This window comes from Terrapene carolina, unplaced genomic scaffold, assembly GCF_002925995.2.
Source record: "Terrapene carolina triunguis isolate 2854851 unplaced genomic scaffold, T_m_triunguis-2.0 Scaffold33956, whole genome shotgun sequence".
NCBI classification, from domain to species: domain Eukaryota; kingdom Metazoa; phylum Chordata; order Testudines; family Emydidae; genus Terrapene; species Terrapene triunguis.
The window spans coordinates 544,849-563,594 of NW_020698307.1; the positions used below are offsets into that span (position 1 = coordinate 544,849).

An 18,746-nucleotide genomic window follows, 5' to 3' on the forward strand; every position below is an offset into this window, starting at 1 on the left:
ATAATTTGTCCATCCCAAATAGAGCACACATAACCCATGGGATCCCCAAAATGGTGAGTAAGCACAGGGTCAAGGGAGACTGATTGTTTCATGGCTGTACTGTCCTCTGGATTTCTGTGCCTTGGGGAGAGCCAACAGCTGCAGGGGGCACCTACACTGAACACTATTCCAACATTTTCCACAGTTCATCCTGGAAGATATCTCGCTGCTGAGGGTGACCGGGGAAGCAAGGAAGGGTCTTCTAGTACAATGCAGCTTCCGCCCTGTCCCATATGCAGCTTGCCTGTGTGCAGCAATGGTCCCCCCTCCCCTCATGGCACAGTGGCACGGACATGTTAGCCTGACTGGGACAAGGACCACGGTGGCTCTCCCAAGAAACCTGAGCAAGCGCATTGCCCAAGTTCTGGATGAGACCTTTGACGAGATCACTGAAGCTGATTACCGTGATGTGATAGAGCAGATCAACGCCCTATTCCACATCTAGGCATGCATGCAGTCCAAACCCTCCTTGTCCCAAGAGCCTGCACCGAAAAACTTCCTTCCCGAAAAAAAAAGCCGCTTACCGGGAACCTTCTCTGCTGTTTGTCCTTCCCCAAGCACCGGCCGCTGCGACTGGCTACCTTCCTCCTGGCTCGAGAAGAGCTCCTTGCTGCATGCCTCGAGAGATTCCTGGGTGTCTTCCTCCACCTCAGCACCCTCGCTCCCGCTTTCCCCCTCCTCCTCCTGCCTTGATGGACTGGGCACTGAAGTGTCCATGGTGGTCCTTGGAGTTGAGGTGGGGTGGCCCCCAAGTATCGCGTCCAGCTCTTTGTAGAATCGGCAGGTCGCGGGGGCAGCACCGGAGCGGCGGTTTGCCTTGCACGCTTTGTGGTAGGCATTCCGCAGCTCCTTCACTTTAACCCTGCACTGCACTGCGTCCAGGTCATAGCCCCTTTCCAGCATGTCCCTTGCTATGTTCCTGAATGTATCATAATTCCTATGGCTGGAGCGCAGCTGGGACTGTACAGCTTCCTCCCCCCAAACACTGATGAGGTCCAGCACCTCGCCATTGCTCCATACTGGGGATCACCTGGCACGTGAAGGCATGGTCATCTGGAAAGATGCACTGAGAGCACTCCACGCCTGGCTGAGCAAACAGGAAGGGGATTTTCAAAATTCCCAGAGAATTTAAAGGGCAGGTCTGACGGTTGGTCACCTGAGGCCAGGGCAGTAGAGTTCAAACTGATGACCAGAGTGGCTAGAACAGGCATTGTGAGACGTGTCCCAGAGGCCGATGAGAGCGCAGCAATAGAGCAGGGTGTTCACACTGGCACCGCGGTGCTTTAACCCGGGCGCAGAAAGCTCTACGCCTCTCGTCGAGGTGGATTACCAGGAGGGCTCCAGCCGCGGAGTTGGGGTGCTCTACGTGCATTGCCAGTGTGGACACCTTGAGAGTTATAGTGCCTGGGACTGATTTAATGCGCTCCAACTTGACAGCACGTGAGGTGGAAAGAGGACATGTAAAATTATATATCAACATGGCTGTTCAGAGCAGATATTGGCAGATCTGGGTGCTGAATATAATAATGAGGTAACAGTTTACATTTGGTGTTATTTTCACTACATGGTCACCTACACAATCATGGCCGTGTGACAGGTTGCTGAGAGTAGTTACAAACTGAGCCCTTTGGAAGCCAGCACCCTGGTCACTGAGCACACCCAGGGCACCGGGTGCAGTTAGAGTAGGAGGGACTGAGTAGTTTGGGTTTGGAAGGGCAGAGGGGATCACTGGCACCTGTACGGAGCCTGATGAGGTCACTAGCTCAGCGCTGAGAAGAAAGCAGCAGTATAAAAGGCTGAACCAGGGAGCAGGAAGGGGCCTCCATGTAACTGTGATGCACGATAAATGGCAATAAAGACACTAGGTGGAGGTGCCTGCTGCTTAATTCACACAGAGGTCTGCCAGCCAAGGGTTGCAGGAACTGATGCAGGAGCATTCATAGTTAGAAATTTAAAAATGAACATTGCTAGCAATCTCTTAATGACACTTCATGCTGTAAATTGTTAGTGACAACACACTTCTATGTCTTGTCAGATATGTTAATATACAACACAGTTTTTACTACTTGTGAACTTATTTTCCCATGTAATAACACAATAAGATTGGATAAGAAATCACAGTAATTACACATAATTCAATGGGAAATAGGGAAAGGAACGCAGATATTTCTGAAGGAAATCTTAGGGAAAAATTATCCATTTTTAGATTAACATTTCCCCGTGTTAAAAACTAGGAAAAACAGATAGCTTCAGCAGCCCATGCCACCTAGACAGCAGCAGACTGGATAAAAACACAAATGAATCCATCACAGGATAATTTTAGGGTATTTATTTTCAAATAATCAAGGTATTTTTAGGACACGAATAAATTTTCAAAACTGAATTGTTACACTGAAAATGTTCATAACGCATCACGTTTAAAACAAAAAGTAGTCCTAGCAATGCCATGCGACCTGCCTCCCCTCATACTCTGCTCAGCTAGCTCTTCAGGAAATGAGGTTCAATTGCTAATTTCAAGGAATTAGACCAGTCAGTCACTATTTGTACACAGCAGTCAAGAAGGTGTTGGAGAGAAAACCCAGAGGAACTGTGATGAATTTCCAGGAGCAACTTTATTTTCTTTGTACTCTAAACCTCACATGACAACAAAAATATCACCCTTTTTACTGATTTATGGCTGAGAAGAAAGGCTTCGCAAAAAGCTTCACCAAATTTTATGTTATGGGTCATTAAGTGTCAGAGTCTTTAATACAATTAAGTTAATTTATGATGATTCAGTAAAGGAATACAAGCCCTTCTCTGTTTTTTTACCAAAATACATTTGTTGCGTCCTTAGAACCAAGAACATGAAGAGCCCGGCAATACATTGAAATCAACAGTGGACACTGACAGTACATTGGCTGCAAATAATATTTCTAAAGAAAAATAAACTAAAAAAAAGGATATTGTAGAAGTGATTTCTATATATAGGAAGATAGCATTTGAGGTTTGGGACCATGTTTTGTTAATGACGTGAGAATAAGAAAGGAAGGGTCATAGACTGATTGTAGCTAGAAAGTTAAAAAACACATGAATCCATGCTGACAGAAGTTCAAAGACTATTTTATAATCTTGTGTGAGTTAACTTAACTATATTGCTTAATTAATTCTATCATTTTTTCCACCTATTAATTTTCAAAGATGTAGTGCAGGAGGTGGGTGTATGTGCCCTGCCTGCCAGAGAGAACCAGTCAAGACAATAAAGAGAGAGAGAGTGAGAGCGAGAGAGAGAGAGCCAGCAATTGCACGTGTGTAGTTGTGATATTTATGACACACGTACATTCCAACTGAACAACCCAGTCTGACAGTTTTTAATAATTATTTTAGTAAGAGAAATATTTTGGATTTCCTGAAATGACACAGTTGAAATACAAATGAGGCTATGTAGAGAAGTTAAACCTCAATATAGATTTGAAGGAAGAATCAAAAAATAAATGTAAACAATTAAATTTCTAAAAATATGTTTAGATGCTTGTTTCTGAAATACTGTTGAAATGTAAATGAAAATGTTTTTGTTTACAATAACATCATTTTCTAATTTAGAATAATCTTTTCTTTTCTTTTTTTCATATTTTACATTGAGATTTCACCGGGGTAGAAAATTCTGACAGGAGTGAATGATCCCCATCCGTCACCATCTGCTACCCCTGGGGCAGGAGACAGGAAAGGTGAGCAGCAAAAACCACCAGTTGTCTGGCAGTATTTCTTTGTCCTGTGCCGGGGGGGGGGGGGGGGGAAGCTGTCTGGCTCCTTCCAGCAAGTGGGTCCCATTCACCCAGCCTGGGCTGGGGTTGCCAGGTGTCCGGTTTTCTACTCCAGCTGAAAGGGGAAACTGGCAGCATCTGGTCAGCACAAAAAATCCAGTTACCTGCAGTAACCGGCCTCCACCACAGGGGGCCGGGAAGAGCAGCAGCGCTGGGAGGGGCCAGTCTGTGCTGCAGGGTCACTGTCAGGGACAGAGATTTCCTCCGGCCCGGCAGATTATCAGGGGAGCCGGGTTTGTACCCCCAGCGTTGTTACAGGGACTGAAATAAGGGCGGAGCGTCCCGGAGAAGGTGCCAGTGAAAGTGAAGAGATGGGACCTGTCAGTCATATTGTAAAATGAGACCTCGCCCGCCTCATAGTCCAGGAAAATCCCCACCCGGCTGGGCCTGACACTCACGGGGAGGGGGGTCGAGGGGGAGGTGAGGGCCTTGTATCCCCCATCCCTCAGCCACACGGCCCAGTATCCCTTCCCAGGTGAATATGTGCTCTCCCCCTTCCTGCTCACAGATTCCCTACAAACCCCCAGAGTCCATCCAGTCTTGTCTCCCACCTCCACCTCCCAGTAATGCCTCCCGCCCGCGAACCCCTCAGCGCCCAGAACTTCAGGATATTTATCAAATCGCTCAGGATTGTCGGGCAGATCCTGGCGTGTGTCTCCGCATCTCACACGTTTCCGATCCTCAGACAGGACGAGTTCGGGATGAGCCGTGTCTGGATCCAGAGTTATGTCCCCTGGGGAGAGAGTCACAGAGTCAGGGCAGGGGCTGGTCATTGGGATCAAAGGGAAATTAACCCGCGTCCCCGTTAATCGCTGTGTGCGGGGGAGGTTGTTGCCTGAGGGGAGTCAGGGCCCGTCTGCCTGTGAGGAAATGGCAGAGGCTGGGGGAGGGGGTGCGAAGGTGTCAGTGGGGGAGGGGAGGGGAGAGGAGTGATGGGGCAGAGGGGGGGAAGGGGCAGAGAGGGGCAGGCACAAGGGCAATGGGGGGGGCAAGAGGAGCCGGCACCAGGAGGGCAGAGGGGGGCTGAAGAGGGGCAGGTTCGAAGGGGCTGCAGGGGGTGAGGGGTGGGGCAAAGGGAGGGGAGGGGCAGACACAAGTGCAAGGCGGGGACAAAGGAAGGGGTGGGCACCAGGAGGACAGGGGCAGGAAGAGCAGTTTCCAGGGGGTGAGGGGAGGGGTGGGTGCCAGGGCAGAAGAAGGGGATGGACCCCAGGGGCACAGGGAAGCAAGGGAAGGGTCGGGCACCAGGAGCACAGGGGTGTGAGGGAATAGGGGGAGCTCCAATGGGGCAGGGAGGAGGAATGGGGCAGGTACTGGGAAGGCAGAGGGGGAATAGAAGGAGGGGCTGGCACCAGGAGAAAAGGAGGGGGAGGGAGAAGGCGCAGGTGCAGGGCCGGTGCAACCACTAGGCGAACTAGGCAGCCGCCTAGGGCGCCTAGTGGTTGAGGGCGCCTAAAAGCCCGCTCAGGCGAGGAGGTGGAGTGGAGGGGAGCTGGGGGGGGGGGGGGGGGAGCACGGGGAGGGCCGCCCGCAGTAACAGGCGGGGGTGCACAGGGGTACCGCTCCCCTCCCCAGATCACCTCCACTCTGCCTCCTCCGCTGAGCACACAGCCCCCGCTCTAATTCTCCTCCAATCGGCACCACAAGCCTGGGAAGGGAGGAGAATTAGAGCGGTGCCGGTGTGCTCAGCGGAGGAGGCGGAGCGGAGGTGAGCTGGGGCGGGCTCCCCGGGCGGGGTTAGCTGCCACAGAGGGGATGGGCTCGCCGGGTGGGGGGGTGGCGCAAGGTGGAAGTTTCGCCTAGGGTGCAAAACTTCCTTGCACCAGCCCTGCGCAGGTGACAAGGGGAGAAAGAGGGGTGAGGGGTAGGACAGGTGCCAGAGGGACATTGTGGGGGCAAGGAGTGGGGCAGACCCCAGGGGGAAACAGGGGACCAAGAGAAGGGGCAGGCATCAAGGGGGAGAGGGGCATGATGGTAGGGGTGGGTGCTGGGGGGGGTGAGGGAAGGGTTAGTCACCAGGAGGGATGCAGGGGCTGAGCAGAGGGGCAGATGTGAGGAGGAGAGACAGGAGAGGGGTGGGCACCAGGGGGCAGAGTTTGGGAAGGGAACAGGTGCACAGAGGGGGTAGAAAGTGGGGTGTGGAGAAGGACGGGCCCTAGGGGGGCACCAGATATGGGCACCAGGGGGACAGAGATGGGGGGGGAGGAAGGTCTGACACGAGGGGGCCCAAAGTGGATCAAGGGAAGGGGTTTGCACCAGGCAGGCCAAGGGGGCAAGGGAAGGGGCGGGCACCATGGAGGCAGATGGGGGCGAGGGTAGAGATGGGCCTCAGGGGGGCAGAGGAAGAGTGAACAGAGGTGCTGGTACCAGGGCACTAGAGGGGGTGAGGGGTGCAGGTGTCAGGGAGGCAGAGGGGGTGACAGGAGGGGCGGGGGGAGAACTAAGGGGAAGGTGGCAGGGGGAGGAGGTACAAGGGAAGGGGCAGGCACCCAGGGGTAGGGGGCAAGGGAAGGGGCTTGTGCCAGAGGGTGAGGGGTGGGATGGGGTCAGGGACAGACATTGGCAGGACAGAGTGGGGGAGAGGTGGGCACGGGGGGCAGTGGTGTGGCATGGGTTGGGTCAGCACCAGGGGAAATGAAGGGTGAGGAAAGGGTGGTCATCACAGGGTGGGAGGGCAAGGGAAGGGGTGGGTGCCAGGGGGTAGAGGGGCACGAGGGGAGGGGTGAAAGTCAGGGGGTAGAGGGGATGAGCAGATGGGCAGGCAGCAATGGGGCAGGGGGAGGGGCAGGCGTCATGGGGGCAGTGGTGCGGCATGGAAAGGGGCAGGCACTATGGCCAACAAGGGGCAAGAGGTGGGTTCCTAAGGGGCAGGGGGAGGGGAGCAGTGGGTAGTAGGAGCAGGATGGTGTGAAAGCAGCAGTAGGCACCAGGAAGGCAGGGAATGGGGGAAGTCATGGGTGATGGGGGCAGAGGATGGTGTGGGGGGGGGCACCAGGGAGGAAGGGGGCAAGGGGAGAGGCAGGTGACAGTGGGACTGAGGGGGGTGAGCAGAGGGGCAGACACAAGAAGGGCTGAGGGGGGAGGGGTGGGCACCAGGGGGCAGAGAGGGGGTGAGGAGAGAGGCAGAGCAGGTGGGTAGAGGGTATTAGGAGAGGGGGTTGGGAAGGGGCAGGAGCCAGAGGGTCAGAGTGGGGCTAGAGGAGGGGGGGCAAAGGGGGGCGAAAGAAGGGGTGGGTGCCAGGGGGGCAGAGAGGATTGGGAGGGGGCATGTGCCAGGAGCGCTGAGGGGAGTGAGAAGAGCAGGACCCAGGACAACAGAGGAGGGTGAAAGATGGGGTACTGGGGCAGAGGGGGGTGAGGGGAGAGCGAAGTGATGGGTGGGCACCAGGTGCAGAGTGTTTGGAAGAGGGGGCAGGGGCCAGCCCAGGAGGGCAGGGTAGGAAGGGGGGTGGGCTCCAGGGGGGGCAGAGGTAGGTGGAGGGCAGGGGCATGTGACGAAGTGGGTGGAGAGGGGACGATGGGAGCAGAAAGGGAGTGAAGGGAAGGGGTGGGGCAAAGTGGAGTCATGGAGGATAGAAGCAGGGGCCAGGTGGGCACAGAGGTTGAGGGAAGGGGAAGGGAGGGGCAGGAGCTAGGGGCCGGAGGGCGATGAGCAGATTGGCAGGTGCCAGGGGGCAGAGGAGTGAAGGGGGAGGCCTGCATCTCTGTTGCTTTGGGGCCATGTGTGGTTGGTTTGTTACTAAGAGCAGGTCGGTGCCATCCCCACACACACTGGCCAGGCAGCCCTGCCCCAGGGGTGGAGCTGGGACTCTCCATGCCGGCCGGTCCCACGGGCACCACCTTCCAGCCAGGCAAACCCCACCGCCGGCCCCTCCCCTCGCGCAGCCCAGCCCCTCCCCCAGGCCATGGGAAGTGGATCTGGGCTTGGCTCCTGTGTGGGGGCAGGACAGTGGGGGGATGGGCAGTGCGGGGATGCTTGGAGGTGTAACTGGGTAATGGGGGAACAGGGGCCATTACTAATGAGGCCGGGGCAGTGGGGAGGGAGGGGGCATTTCCCCACTTCCTGCCCCCGCCATCTGGGAGAATCTGCACCGGGGCCAGTCCCAGCTCACACCAGCACAGCGCGTCTGCACTAGGGTTTTGCACGGGGACACCAACATGCCTGAGACACTGCTGTGCCAGGGTCCGTATCCCCTCCCCTCACTGGGGTTATGGATCAATAATTACAGGGTCACTGGAGCAGGGGAGCTGGACTCTGGGCTTCCAGGTGGGGCCTGACACACCGGGCTGCAGAGTCATTCTCACTCCCACGCTCTGGCCGAGGGCCCATGGCAGTGTTTAGATTCAGCAGGAGAGATTGAGGGAGCCTCACGTCAGACACCCGGAGCCCAGCGGTTCCAGCCCTCACCTGGGGGGGGGGGGGAGACCCCCATTCCAATTCCTGCCCCACATATCACGGTGGGATTGAACCTGGGGCTCCCAGCTGACGGCCCAGCCACTGGGCTAAAGGCTAGAAGGGAAGCAGTGGCACCTTCTTCTGTTCATTCAAACTATTCAGCAAACTCAACATGGATTTGCAAAGTTTCAGTCGATCCAAAATAATATTTTGCAGCAAATAAACTATTTGTCCAAAACATTTCACCCAGCTCCACTTCAAACCTGGCTGAACAACTTAGGAGCCCAAACCCCAGTGACTTGCAATGAGTGACTGTCAACATCCACAGCAACACAGAGTTACAGGCTCAGGACATCAGCTATGAAACACCCCAGAGCTGCTGTTAAATTTGCCCTGGGTAGGAAAATCCCCCCCCCCCGCCCCGCTCCTGATCTCACCCCAAAAATCAGGCTGAAAATGGAGTCTCGGCTCCAGCCTGAACTCTCTGCTCAGAGCGATTTGTCTCATGGACTCTGCGAGTGGCACAGACCCTCTGCAGCTGCACCTGGGCGTCTCCCAGAGCAGATAATGGTCCCAGAGACTGTCTCAGAGCCCCAGGGGTTCAGGTGTCTCCATCTAACAACAGCACCAGCCACCCCCCTCACTCTCATTAACCAGCCCTGGGTCAGACAGGCTGGGAACTTTCACACCAAGACTCTGGAGACACTTTGGGTTCATCTACACCAGTGGTTCGTAACCTTTACTGCAGCCTGACCCCTTTGGTTCTCAAAATATGTTCTCGCACCCCTTATCAAAAATCGTTGAAGTAGGTCAGTTCTTTAAACCTACATATATTTTTTGTTTGTATATTACAGTAATCGTTAAAAAATCTATAATGTTAATAAATATATAGGTTTGATGAAACAAAGTAGTTGTACTTACGTGCCTGTACTTACTTTGTGTTTTCAATGATTTACCGTCTTAAAAAATCTGGCATATTTTGTACCCCCAGAAAGGGCATCTCGCACCCCCAGAGGGTGCGTGGACCCCAGGTTAAGAACCACTGATCTACACAGTCTGCGGCAGCAAGTCCCAGAGCCGGGACAACAGACTGAGATTTGTGGGGCTCCTGCTATGGTGCTAAAAAGAGCCATACAGACCTTCTGGCTCAGGCTGGAGATGGGGCTTTGAAGCGCAGGGAGTAAGTGGGGGCTTCAAACCCAGGCTCCAGCCCCAGACACAACATCTACACAGCTGTGTTTAATGCTGTAGCACAAATCCCACAAGCCGACGTCTGTCACCCCGGCTCTGAGACTAGCCCAGGAGGGCTGACAGAGCAGCATGGCACAGACACCTTCCATGCCGGAGGGACATTCACTCTCCCAAGCTGGCGTCTGGAGGGCCAACAACAGCCAAGGGTGTTCCAGCTCCCATTGCTGGAAGTGCCCAGGCACCCACAGCAACGCGCTGAGGAGGGCCAGTGACTGGAAAGAGTCACCCTGACCCACCGCAGACAGGGCTGGTTCAATGCTGTGCACAGACTGTGGGCAGGATGGGCACATAAGATGGGGCTGCCTCCAGGAGCAAGGACGGGGAGACTGGCCTGGTTTCCCAGAACACTCAGAGAACAGGGGAATCCCAGGTTATTAAAGACACCCTGCCATGGGGAGGTCAGGCCCAGGACTGTGGAAACCCCATTGGGGCTGGGAAGAGTTCCCCCTCCAGAGTTAATTTGTTTTGATTACATGGAAAAGGGACACGGAAAAAGATGCTGCCCTACAAGAACTTTGGATTTTGGACAGAGGGGATTGGGGATGTTGCTATGGGGCAGTGAGAGTTTCTAGTACTGGGTAAAATGGGTTGCTAAGAAAGCAGGCCCTGGGGTATGAGCTTCAGAGGGAGAGGCCAGCCATGGGTTTCAGACGTCCCTCTGCTTACCAGAAATACCTTAGCCTCACTCCCAGATTCAAAGCTTGGGAACTGGGGGTGTTTGAGTAGCTTCCTCCAGGAGCCTGAAAGGACTCCCTTGGAAAATGATCCAATCAGCAGCTCTAGTGGACAGCCGGCTCTCTGGGCCAGGGGAGCCAAGGCAGAAGCTAAAAGTGATTCAGCATTTCTGGTGGTCCCAGGAGAGGGGTGTAACAAGAGCTCTGACAGGGCTATTGAACAGCTAGTAGTTTTCAGGCCCAGGTGCGGGTTTTCTTACTGAAACTGGCCAAGCAACAGGAGCAAGCCCAGTGACCAGAAGACAGGCAGAAGGAGCTACTCGCAGAGCAGGGGAGAAGCCACCAGATTGTGGCTATGGAGAGCAAACAGGTCAAGGCACTGAAAAAGAAACAGGGTGTTCGGCAGAAAAAATTCTGCTCTAGCTCCCAAGAAGCCCAGCCGTTGAAGATTAAGCTCCAGCACTGACATGAGCAAGGACTGATGAGATTATTCAAATGCAGGAGAAACTCACAGCTGCTGAATGTAACAAGCGCCAGGCACCATCTCATAGGGAGGAAGCGGCAGTTGGAATTGCCAGTACCCCTGGTCAAGGAGCCTGGGCCCTAGAGGAGAAGCAGCACCTGGAGACTGGAATAGTTCAGCCATTGGAGGTGCAAAGCAACAGGGAGATGGAGAACAACAGTCTCAAGGCAGCCAAGCTGCAGGCAGCCAAGGTAGAAAATGAACCATGCAAGACTAAAGTCACCCCGGAGCCAAAACTGAAAGGGCTTGAACAAGCCCTAGGCCTTGCAAAGGAGGGGCCCAGAAAAGGCTGCAGTATGTGAGTGGTGTGCCTGGGAAACTACAGCAGGGTTTGCTGGGACACAGGAGCCTGCCACACCGGTTAGAAGGAAGAAACCTGGAGAACGTGAAACAGAGGGTGTCTGCAACTGAGTTGGGAGGTGCGATTCCCAGCTCATGTAAATGTACCTGCACTTACTCTGCTCAGGCTAGCACACTGAAGGTAGCAGTGTAGCCCGGCTAGGAAGGGCAGCTCGGGCCAGCTGCCTGAGTATGTACCAAGGGGGGCTGGGCAAGTTTGGACTCAGGCAGTATCTGAAGCTGCCACCTGTGGTACCCTGGTCACATGGCTATTTTTAGGTGCTAGCTCAGTTACGTCTACATGAGCTGGGAATCACACCTCTTAGATCAAATGTGGACGTTTCCTAATAGAGGAGAAGGAACAGCTCCTGGAATAAGTTAAAGAACTAGACAGACTAAAGCTGAGGGCTCAGGAGGGGGCAGAGGTGCAGGCTGAGGGCTCTGGTGTGTGTGATAAGAGAGAGCCCAGCAATAAATTACCAGTAGGCTGCATTTACACAGGGGAGTGCAGTGATGCTGCGGGTGTCCTGGGAGGCTTTTTAGGGGAACAAGTGGCTCACGCACTGAAGGGCTGGATGTCGACAGGCACAGATACAGAGGTGCTGGCTACAAAGGAAGCTGCACTAGTTGCCGTGTCCTCTACAGCTACCCAACAAACCCACCCACTAATGGACTGGGAAGAGCTAGAAGAAAAGGTTGCTGCAGTTGAGGGGAGCAGGGCAGAAGGCCTTGCACAGCTGAGCACCCTCCAGGCCCAAAGGCTGAGGCCCTGCAGGAGCTAGAGGAGATGCGCTGACAAGGGACTGGATCTCAGCCCAAGCCATCCAGCGGGAGCAGGAGCACTGGAAGGAGCCCGTCTCAGCACTGGAAGGTGACCGGGGAACAGCAGTGTTTGTTGTTGCAGAAGGCGTTGACTAAGCTCCAAAACCAGCTTAAGATCGAGTGTGGAATGAAGCCCGACTCTGAGACACATACGAAGCAGGAGAGCCCAGAGGCCTCGTGGAAAGAGATGATATGTCAGAGAGAGCAGGCGCGGCTTCTCCAGAAAACAGAGCAGCTGGGCAGGGAGCTATACCAGCCGGCTGGAGACAAGAACAGCGCTGAGGTGGGTGCAGAGGTACAGGCCCATCATGTGGAAGATGGACTGTCTGAGGTGGGGATTCCACCTGCTGGAGGGAAAAGTCACCATCAAAATACACGTCCAAGAGGAAGTTGAAATAGAAAAGGAAGAGACTGGGGACCTCTCCCCGCAGAGACCTGAAAGAGCAACACAAAGCCCGAACCAGAGCTGGACTAAAATGGAGTCCATCCTACAGGAAAAGGGGAGGAGCAGAAAGGCACTTTCCCAGCTGATAACATTACACCCAGCCACGTGGACAAAAGAGGATCTGAAATGTGCTCCCAGAGCTCATTTACTGAAGGCTGCAGGGAAAAAAAGCTGTGCTCAGTAATAATTAGAGATGCTAATAAAGAGCTATCTGAATGAAAGACAAACTGAACTCCAAATGGCATGTGTGTGAGTGTGTCCTGGGAGGCAGCTGTTTGAGGGACCTTGTAGCTACCTGGGGCTGTATGTAACAGACCTTATTTACGCTAACCTCAGCCATACCTGGCAGAGCATTAAAGGGCCTTGTGATGAGCACATCTGGTGTGTATCTGACTCTGGGGGAAGCTCTATAGCCAGTGCATATCTGTTACAGCATCATGAGGGCAATGGTGGAAGCCCGGTGCTATTGCCTATTTCTGCTATAGCCAGAGGACCTGACTTACAGAGTACAAGTTGTTCTGAACTACGCCATGCTGAAGACTATGGGGGATTTTACCCATCACATGAGCTACCCAGGACTGTGGGGAACACAACTCCTGGTCTCTTCATTTTTTCACAATTCAGTGACGAGAATAAAAATATGGCCAAGGGTCTTGTAGGTTTCCTTGTGGCAGAAGGGCAGGAAGTTCCCCCTGCTGCAGAACATAACCAAGTGTTAGCCACGGTCAAGCCTGCCTTTAGGTAGACCGGGGGAAGGGACGTCATGGGGGCCGGCCCTTTAAGGGGAGTCAGGGACCAGCCTACCTGTGACAGGCTCCTGTAAGGGAGAACCAGCCAACCCAGCCCCACCTGGAAGTAATGAAATCCCTAGGTGGCTGGTTGGCAGCTAAACAGCTAATGAGCCTGATAAAGGGTTACCAGGGCTCAGCTGGAGGGATCCCAGAAACAGGAAGCTGCTGAGGAGATGGGATCCCAGGAGAGCTCACAGAGCAAGGATCCGGGAAGAGTGCGCCTAGAGAGAGGAGCTCCTCTAAGGGGGAGGAGCTGCCAGAGATGACACTGATAGAAACAGCAGCTGTATGAGGACAGAGGCTTGCAGGTGAGGGCTGCAGGGAACAATGCAGGGAGAGCAATACAGCGGTGCACAGACAATCCAGGAAGTTTTTGGAAAGTGTAGGGGACAATTTCCTGGTGCAAGTGCTGGAGGAACCAACTAGGGGCAGAGCTTTTCTTGACCTGCTGCTCACAAACAGGGAAGAATTAGTAGGGGAAGCAAAAGTGGATGGGAACCTGGGAGGCAGTGACCATGAGATGGTCGAGTTCAGGATCCTGACACAAGGAAGAAAGGAGAGCAGCAGAATACGGACCCTGGACTTCAGAAAAGCAGACTTTGACTCCCTCAGGGAACAGATGGGCAGGATCCCCTGGGAGAATAACATGAAGGGCAAAGGGGTCCAGGAGAGCTGGCTGTATTTTAAAGAATCCTTATTGCGGTTGCAGGAACAAACCATCCCAATGTGTAGAAAGAATAGTAAATATGGCAGGCGACCAGCTTGGCTAAACAGTGAAATCCTTGCTGATCTTAAACGCAAAAAAGAAGCTTACAAGAAGTGGAAGATTGGACAAATGACCAGGGAGGAGTATAAAACTATTGCTCAGGCATGCAGGAATGAAATCAGGAAGGCCAAATCACACTTGGAGTTGCAGCTAGCAAGAGATGTTAAGAGTAACAAGAAGGGTTTCTTCAGGTATGTTAGCAACAAGAAGAAAGTCAAGGAAAGTGTGGGCCCCTTACTGAATGAGGGAGGATACCTAGTGACCGAGGATGTGGAAAAAGCTAATGTACTCAATGCTTTTTTTGCCTCTGTCTTCACGAACAAGGTCAGCTCCCAGACTGCTGAACTGGGCAGCACAATATGGGGAGAAGGTGACCAGCCCTATGTGGAGAAAGAAGTGGTTCGGGACTATTTAGAAAAACTGGACGTGCACAAGTCCATGGGGCCAGATGCGCTGCATCCGAGGGTGCTAAAGGAGTTGGCGGATGAGATTGCAGAGCCATTAGCCATTATTTTTGAAAACTCATGGCGATCGGGGGAGGTCCCGGATGACTGGAAAAAGGCTAATGTAGTGCCCATCTTTAAAAAAGGGAAGAAGGAGGATCCGGGGAACTACAGGCCAGTGAGCCTCACCTCAGTCCCTGGAAAAATCATGGAACAGGTCCTCAAGGAATCAATTATGAAACACTTAGAGGAGAGGAAAGTGATCAGGAACAGTCAGCATGGATTCACCAAAGGGAAGTCGTGCCTGACTAATCTAATTGCCTTCTATGATGAGATAACTGGCTCTGTGGATGAGGGGAAAGCAGTGGATGTGTTATTCCTTGACTTTAGCAAAGCTTTTGATACGGTCTCCCACAGTATTCTTGCCGCCAAGTTAAAGAAGTATGGGCTGGATGAATGGACTGTAAGGTGGATAGAAAGCAGGCTAGATCGTCGGGCTCAACGGGTAGTGATCAATGGCTCCATGTCTAGTTGGCAGCCGGTTTCAAGCGGAGTGCCCCAAGGGTCGGTCCTGGGGCCGGTTTTGTTTAATATCTTTATTAATGATCTGGAGGATGGTGTGGACTGCACTCTCAGCAAGTTTGCAGATGACACTAAACTAGGAGGCGTGGTAGATACGCTAGAGGGTAGGGATCGGATACAGAGGGACCTAGATAAATTAGAGGATTGGGCCAAAAAAAACCTGATGAGGTTCAACAAGGATAAGTGCAGAGTCCTGCACTTAGGACGGAAGAATCCCATGCACTGCTACAGACTAGGGACCGAATGGCTAGGTAGCAGTTCTGCAGAAAAGGACCTAGGGGTCACAGTGGACGAGAAGCTGGATATGAGTCAACAGTGTGCTCTTGTTGCCAAGAAGGCTAACGGCATTTTGGGCTGTATAAGTAGGGGCATTGCCAGCAGATCGAGGAACGTGATCGTTCCCCTTTATTCGACATTGGTGAGGCCTCATCTGGAATACTGTGTCCAGTTTTGGGCCCCACACTACAAGAAGGATGTGGAAAAATTGGAAAGAGTCCAGCGGAGGGCAACAAAAATGATTAGGGGGCTGGAGCACATGACTTATGAGGAGAGGCTGAGGGAACTGGGATTGTTTAGTCTCCAGAAGAGAAGAATGAGGGGGGATTTGATAGCAGCCTTCAACTACCTGAAGGGGGGTTCCAAAGAGGATGGAGCTCGGCTGTTCTCAGTGGTGGCAGATGACAGAACAAGGAGCAATGGTCTCAAGTTGCAGTGGGGGAGGTCTAGGTTGGATATTAGGAAACACTATTTCACCAGGAGGGTGGTGAAGCACTGGAATGCGTTACCTAGGGAGGTGGTGGAGTCTCCTTCCTTGGAGGTTTTTAAGGCCCGGCTTGACAAAGCCCTGGCTGGGATGATTTAGTTGGGAATTGGTCCTGCTTTGAGCAGGGGGTTGGACTAGATGACCTCTTGAGGTCCCTTCCAACCCTGATATTCTATGATTCTATGATTCTATAAAGGTACAGCCTGAACTGAACCTGGCTCCAGGAAGAAGGGCTGGGGGCTCCTGACTCGAGGAGAGTGAGGACCTTAAGTTAGAGCCAGAGGCTGGAGCAGAGTGAAGGAAAATATTTTATTTTGGGGTTTACTGGGACTCAGTGTGGACTCTAGCAGGGGACTTTTGTCTTAGAGCTTTTGGACTGTGGGGAGCAGTTTAAGGAGGGCTGAAAAGAGTAAACTGAGGCAGGGCAGTTGCAGGGCCACCCAGAGCCAGCTGAGGGGGAACTTGGTGGTGCCACCCCATGATGAGTCTGCACAACTGGCCCCCATTTAACAAGAACTGCTGCCCGTTCCCCAGGCAGACAGAGCCTCGCTCTCTCCAGTCTGTCAGCTTGGGCCCAATGGAGCCTGCATCCCTGAGTGAGAACCTGGAGCAACTGAGCACAGGGTGGTGCCTCCCACCTAACTCCTGGCCTCCCCATCCCAGCTCCCCGGCTGTTCCCTCTTCCCTGCAGCCTCCAGCTGTATCTGAGCCTGCTGCCCCTGCCCTCTGGTTGTCCCTGCCCTGCCCTGAGCCACCTGATAGCTGGATATTGAACTGGGGGTGACCCAGGGCCCAGCACGGAGCCAGCAGGGTCACTACAATACTCTGTCAGACCCAGCCAGACAGGCCCAAGGGTGCACTGGAATCCTTGCACCATCTCAGTGTTTGCTGCTCCCCTTGCGAGGCCTTGTCTGCACTCAGACCAGGAGCCATTAGGGGCTGGCAGCCCCTTGTTCTGTCTCTGCAGCGCCTGGCTCACTTGTGGGTACTAGATCAATAATAACGCTCACTGCCCAGCCCCTAAGGGCTGTGTGACTGTGCGGTAGGGCTACCATACTTCCGGATTTCCCCGGACATGTCCAGTTTTTCGCTCTTTAAATAGCCGTCCGGGGGGATTTCTAAAAATGTCCAGGATTTCCCCCCGGTCGGCTATTTATCGACCGAAAAGCAGCTGACAGGGCAGCCAAGCGCCGCTCGCATTGGGGCCTCGGCAGCCAAAGCCCCTTCCCGGCTCCCTCCATCCCCTGCAGCCTTAGCACGCCGCCCGGCAGCGCTGGGGTGCGGGGCTGTGCGCCTGTGAAGGAACGCGGCGGCGGCAGTGGGGCTGGCAGCGGCGGCCAAAGCCCCTCCCCCGCTTCCCCCGTCCTCCACAGCCTCAGCATGCCGCTTGGCAGCGCTCGGGCGGGGCGGGGCAGGGCGCTCCTTGGGTCGCGGAGCCAGACACCTGCTCTAAGCCGAGCGGCACAGTAAGGGGGCCGGGGAGTTGGAGAAAGGGGGCAGTCAGGGGACAGGGAGCGGGGGGGAGGTTGGATGGGTCGGGAGTTCGGGGGGGCTGTCAGGGGGCAGGGGTGTGGAGAGGGGTTGGGACAGTTAGGGACAGGGAGCGGGGGGGTTAGATGTGTCGGAGATTGGGGGGGGCAGTCAGGGGACAGGCAGCGGTTGGATAGGCGTGGGAGTCCTGGGGATGGGGCGGGGGTGTGGAGAAGGGTCAGAACAGTCAGGGGACAGGTAGGGAGTGGGTTTCTAGGGGGGCAGTTAGGGTGAGGGGGGTCTCAGGAGGGGGCAGTTGGGGACAAGGAGAAGGGAGGCTTAGATAGGGGGTGGGGTCCCAGGGGGTGGTTAGGGGCAGGGGTCCTGGGAGGGGGCGATCAGGGGACAAGGAGCATGGGGGGTTGGATGGGTTGGGGGGTCTGTGGGGGGCAGTCAGGGTGCGGGAAGTGGGAGGGAGTGGCTAGGGGGCGGGGCTACCCCCCCCCAATGGACTGTCCTCTTTTTTGAAAGTTCAGATATGGTAACCCTACTGTGCGGGGCCTTCCCCATTGCACACGGGGACCCTGGGGCACAGGGAGCCCTTGTTACTCTGCCCCACACATTCACCCAGTGACTCCCCCGAGCTGCCGGACGTGGGTCCCTGGGGTCAGAGCGCGGGCAGTCAAGTGGCACTGACCATTCGGGGCTGCTGGGGTGGGTGAAAGGAAAGGGTTAATCCCAGCGTGTTGGCACTTTGCTGCCCAGCCCTGGCTGGTCTCTGCCCTCTGGATGCAGCACAGGGCATGTGTCTCTGAGCAGGTCCCTGCCTACTCACCCGCCATTTGTCCCAGACACAGAGAAACCAGGTGCCGAGGGAAGGAGCAGCCCCAGCAGCGCCGCATTGGCCCTGGCACGGACCTGAGCCTGCGAGCGCAGCAGCAGAGGCAGCGGCAAAGAGACGGGGCTCAGCCATTGAGAGCAGCCGTGTCCCCAGCTGCAGGGGAGGGGTCAGTGCTGGGACAACAGGCCGGGCTGGGTCTGGGAGCTCTGGCAGCGAGCGCGGTGACAGCACCAATGGCCCTGCTGGACATCCTGGGCCTGGCCAGCCGGGAGCAGCCAGCGAGTGACTCAGGGCCTGGGACCGTGCCCAGGATGGGGCAGCTGGGTGGGGGGGGGAACAGGAGGCTCCCCAGGGGCTGGAGATTCCCTAGAATGAGGCATCGAGGAGACAGGCTCAGGATCCCGACAGGCTCAGGGCTCCAGGGTGTGGAATGGCCCAGAGCCCAGCCATGCCCAGGGCCCCATGGCCATAGACTGCGCTGGGCTGGGGGCAGCAAGGGCGGGGAGGGAAGCAGGGCTGGCAGTGGCAGGGGTGTGAAATAACCCAGAAGGAGCATTTGGGCTTCCTGACTCTAGCCTTGCCCTGCCAGTCTGTCCTGATCGCTGCCACCAACTCCTCCTCCTCGTCATTCTGGCCCACCACATAAACAACAATGGCTCACGGCTTAGGTTCTTTTGCTCCACCGCTGCCCTTGCCACACCTCCAGGTACCTCCTCCGAAGCTCCCATTGGCCGTGGTTCCCCGTTCTCAGCCAATGGGAGCTGCGGGTGGTGGTGCCTGGAGCAATGCACGGAGCCC

The 18,746-nt window shown here is 54.9% G+C and overlaps 1 protein-coding gene across 1 annotated transcript in view; it reads right to left on the reverse strand.

The window, feature by feature from the left end:
- Positions 1–4,027: 4,027 nt before the first annotated feature.
- LOC112125719 (butyrophilin subfamily 1 member A1-like) overlaps positions 4,028–18,746 on the reverse strand; it is a 48,395-nt gene continuing 33,676 nt past the window's right edge. Inside the window, exon 11 of the mRNA XM_026663839.1 lies at positions 4,028–4,575. Coding sequence (XP_026519624.1) covers positions 4,028–4,575 — 548 coding nt within the window. The remainder of the gene's footprint in view (positions 4,576–18,746) is intronic.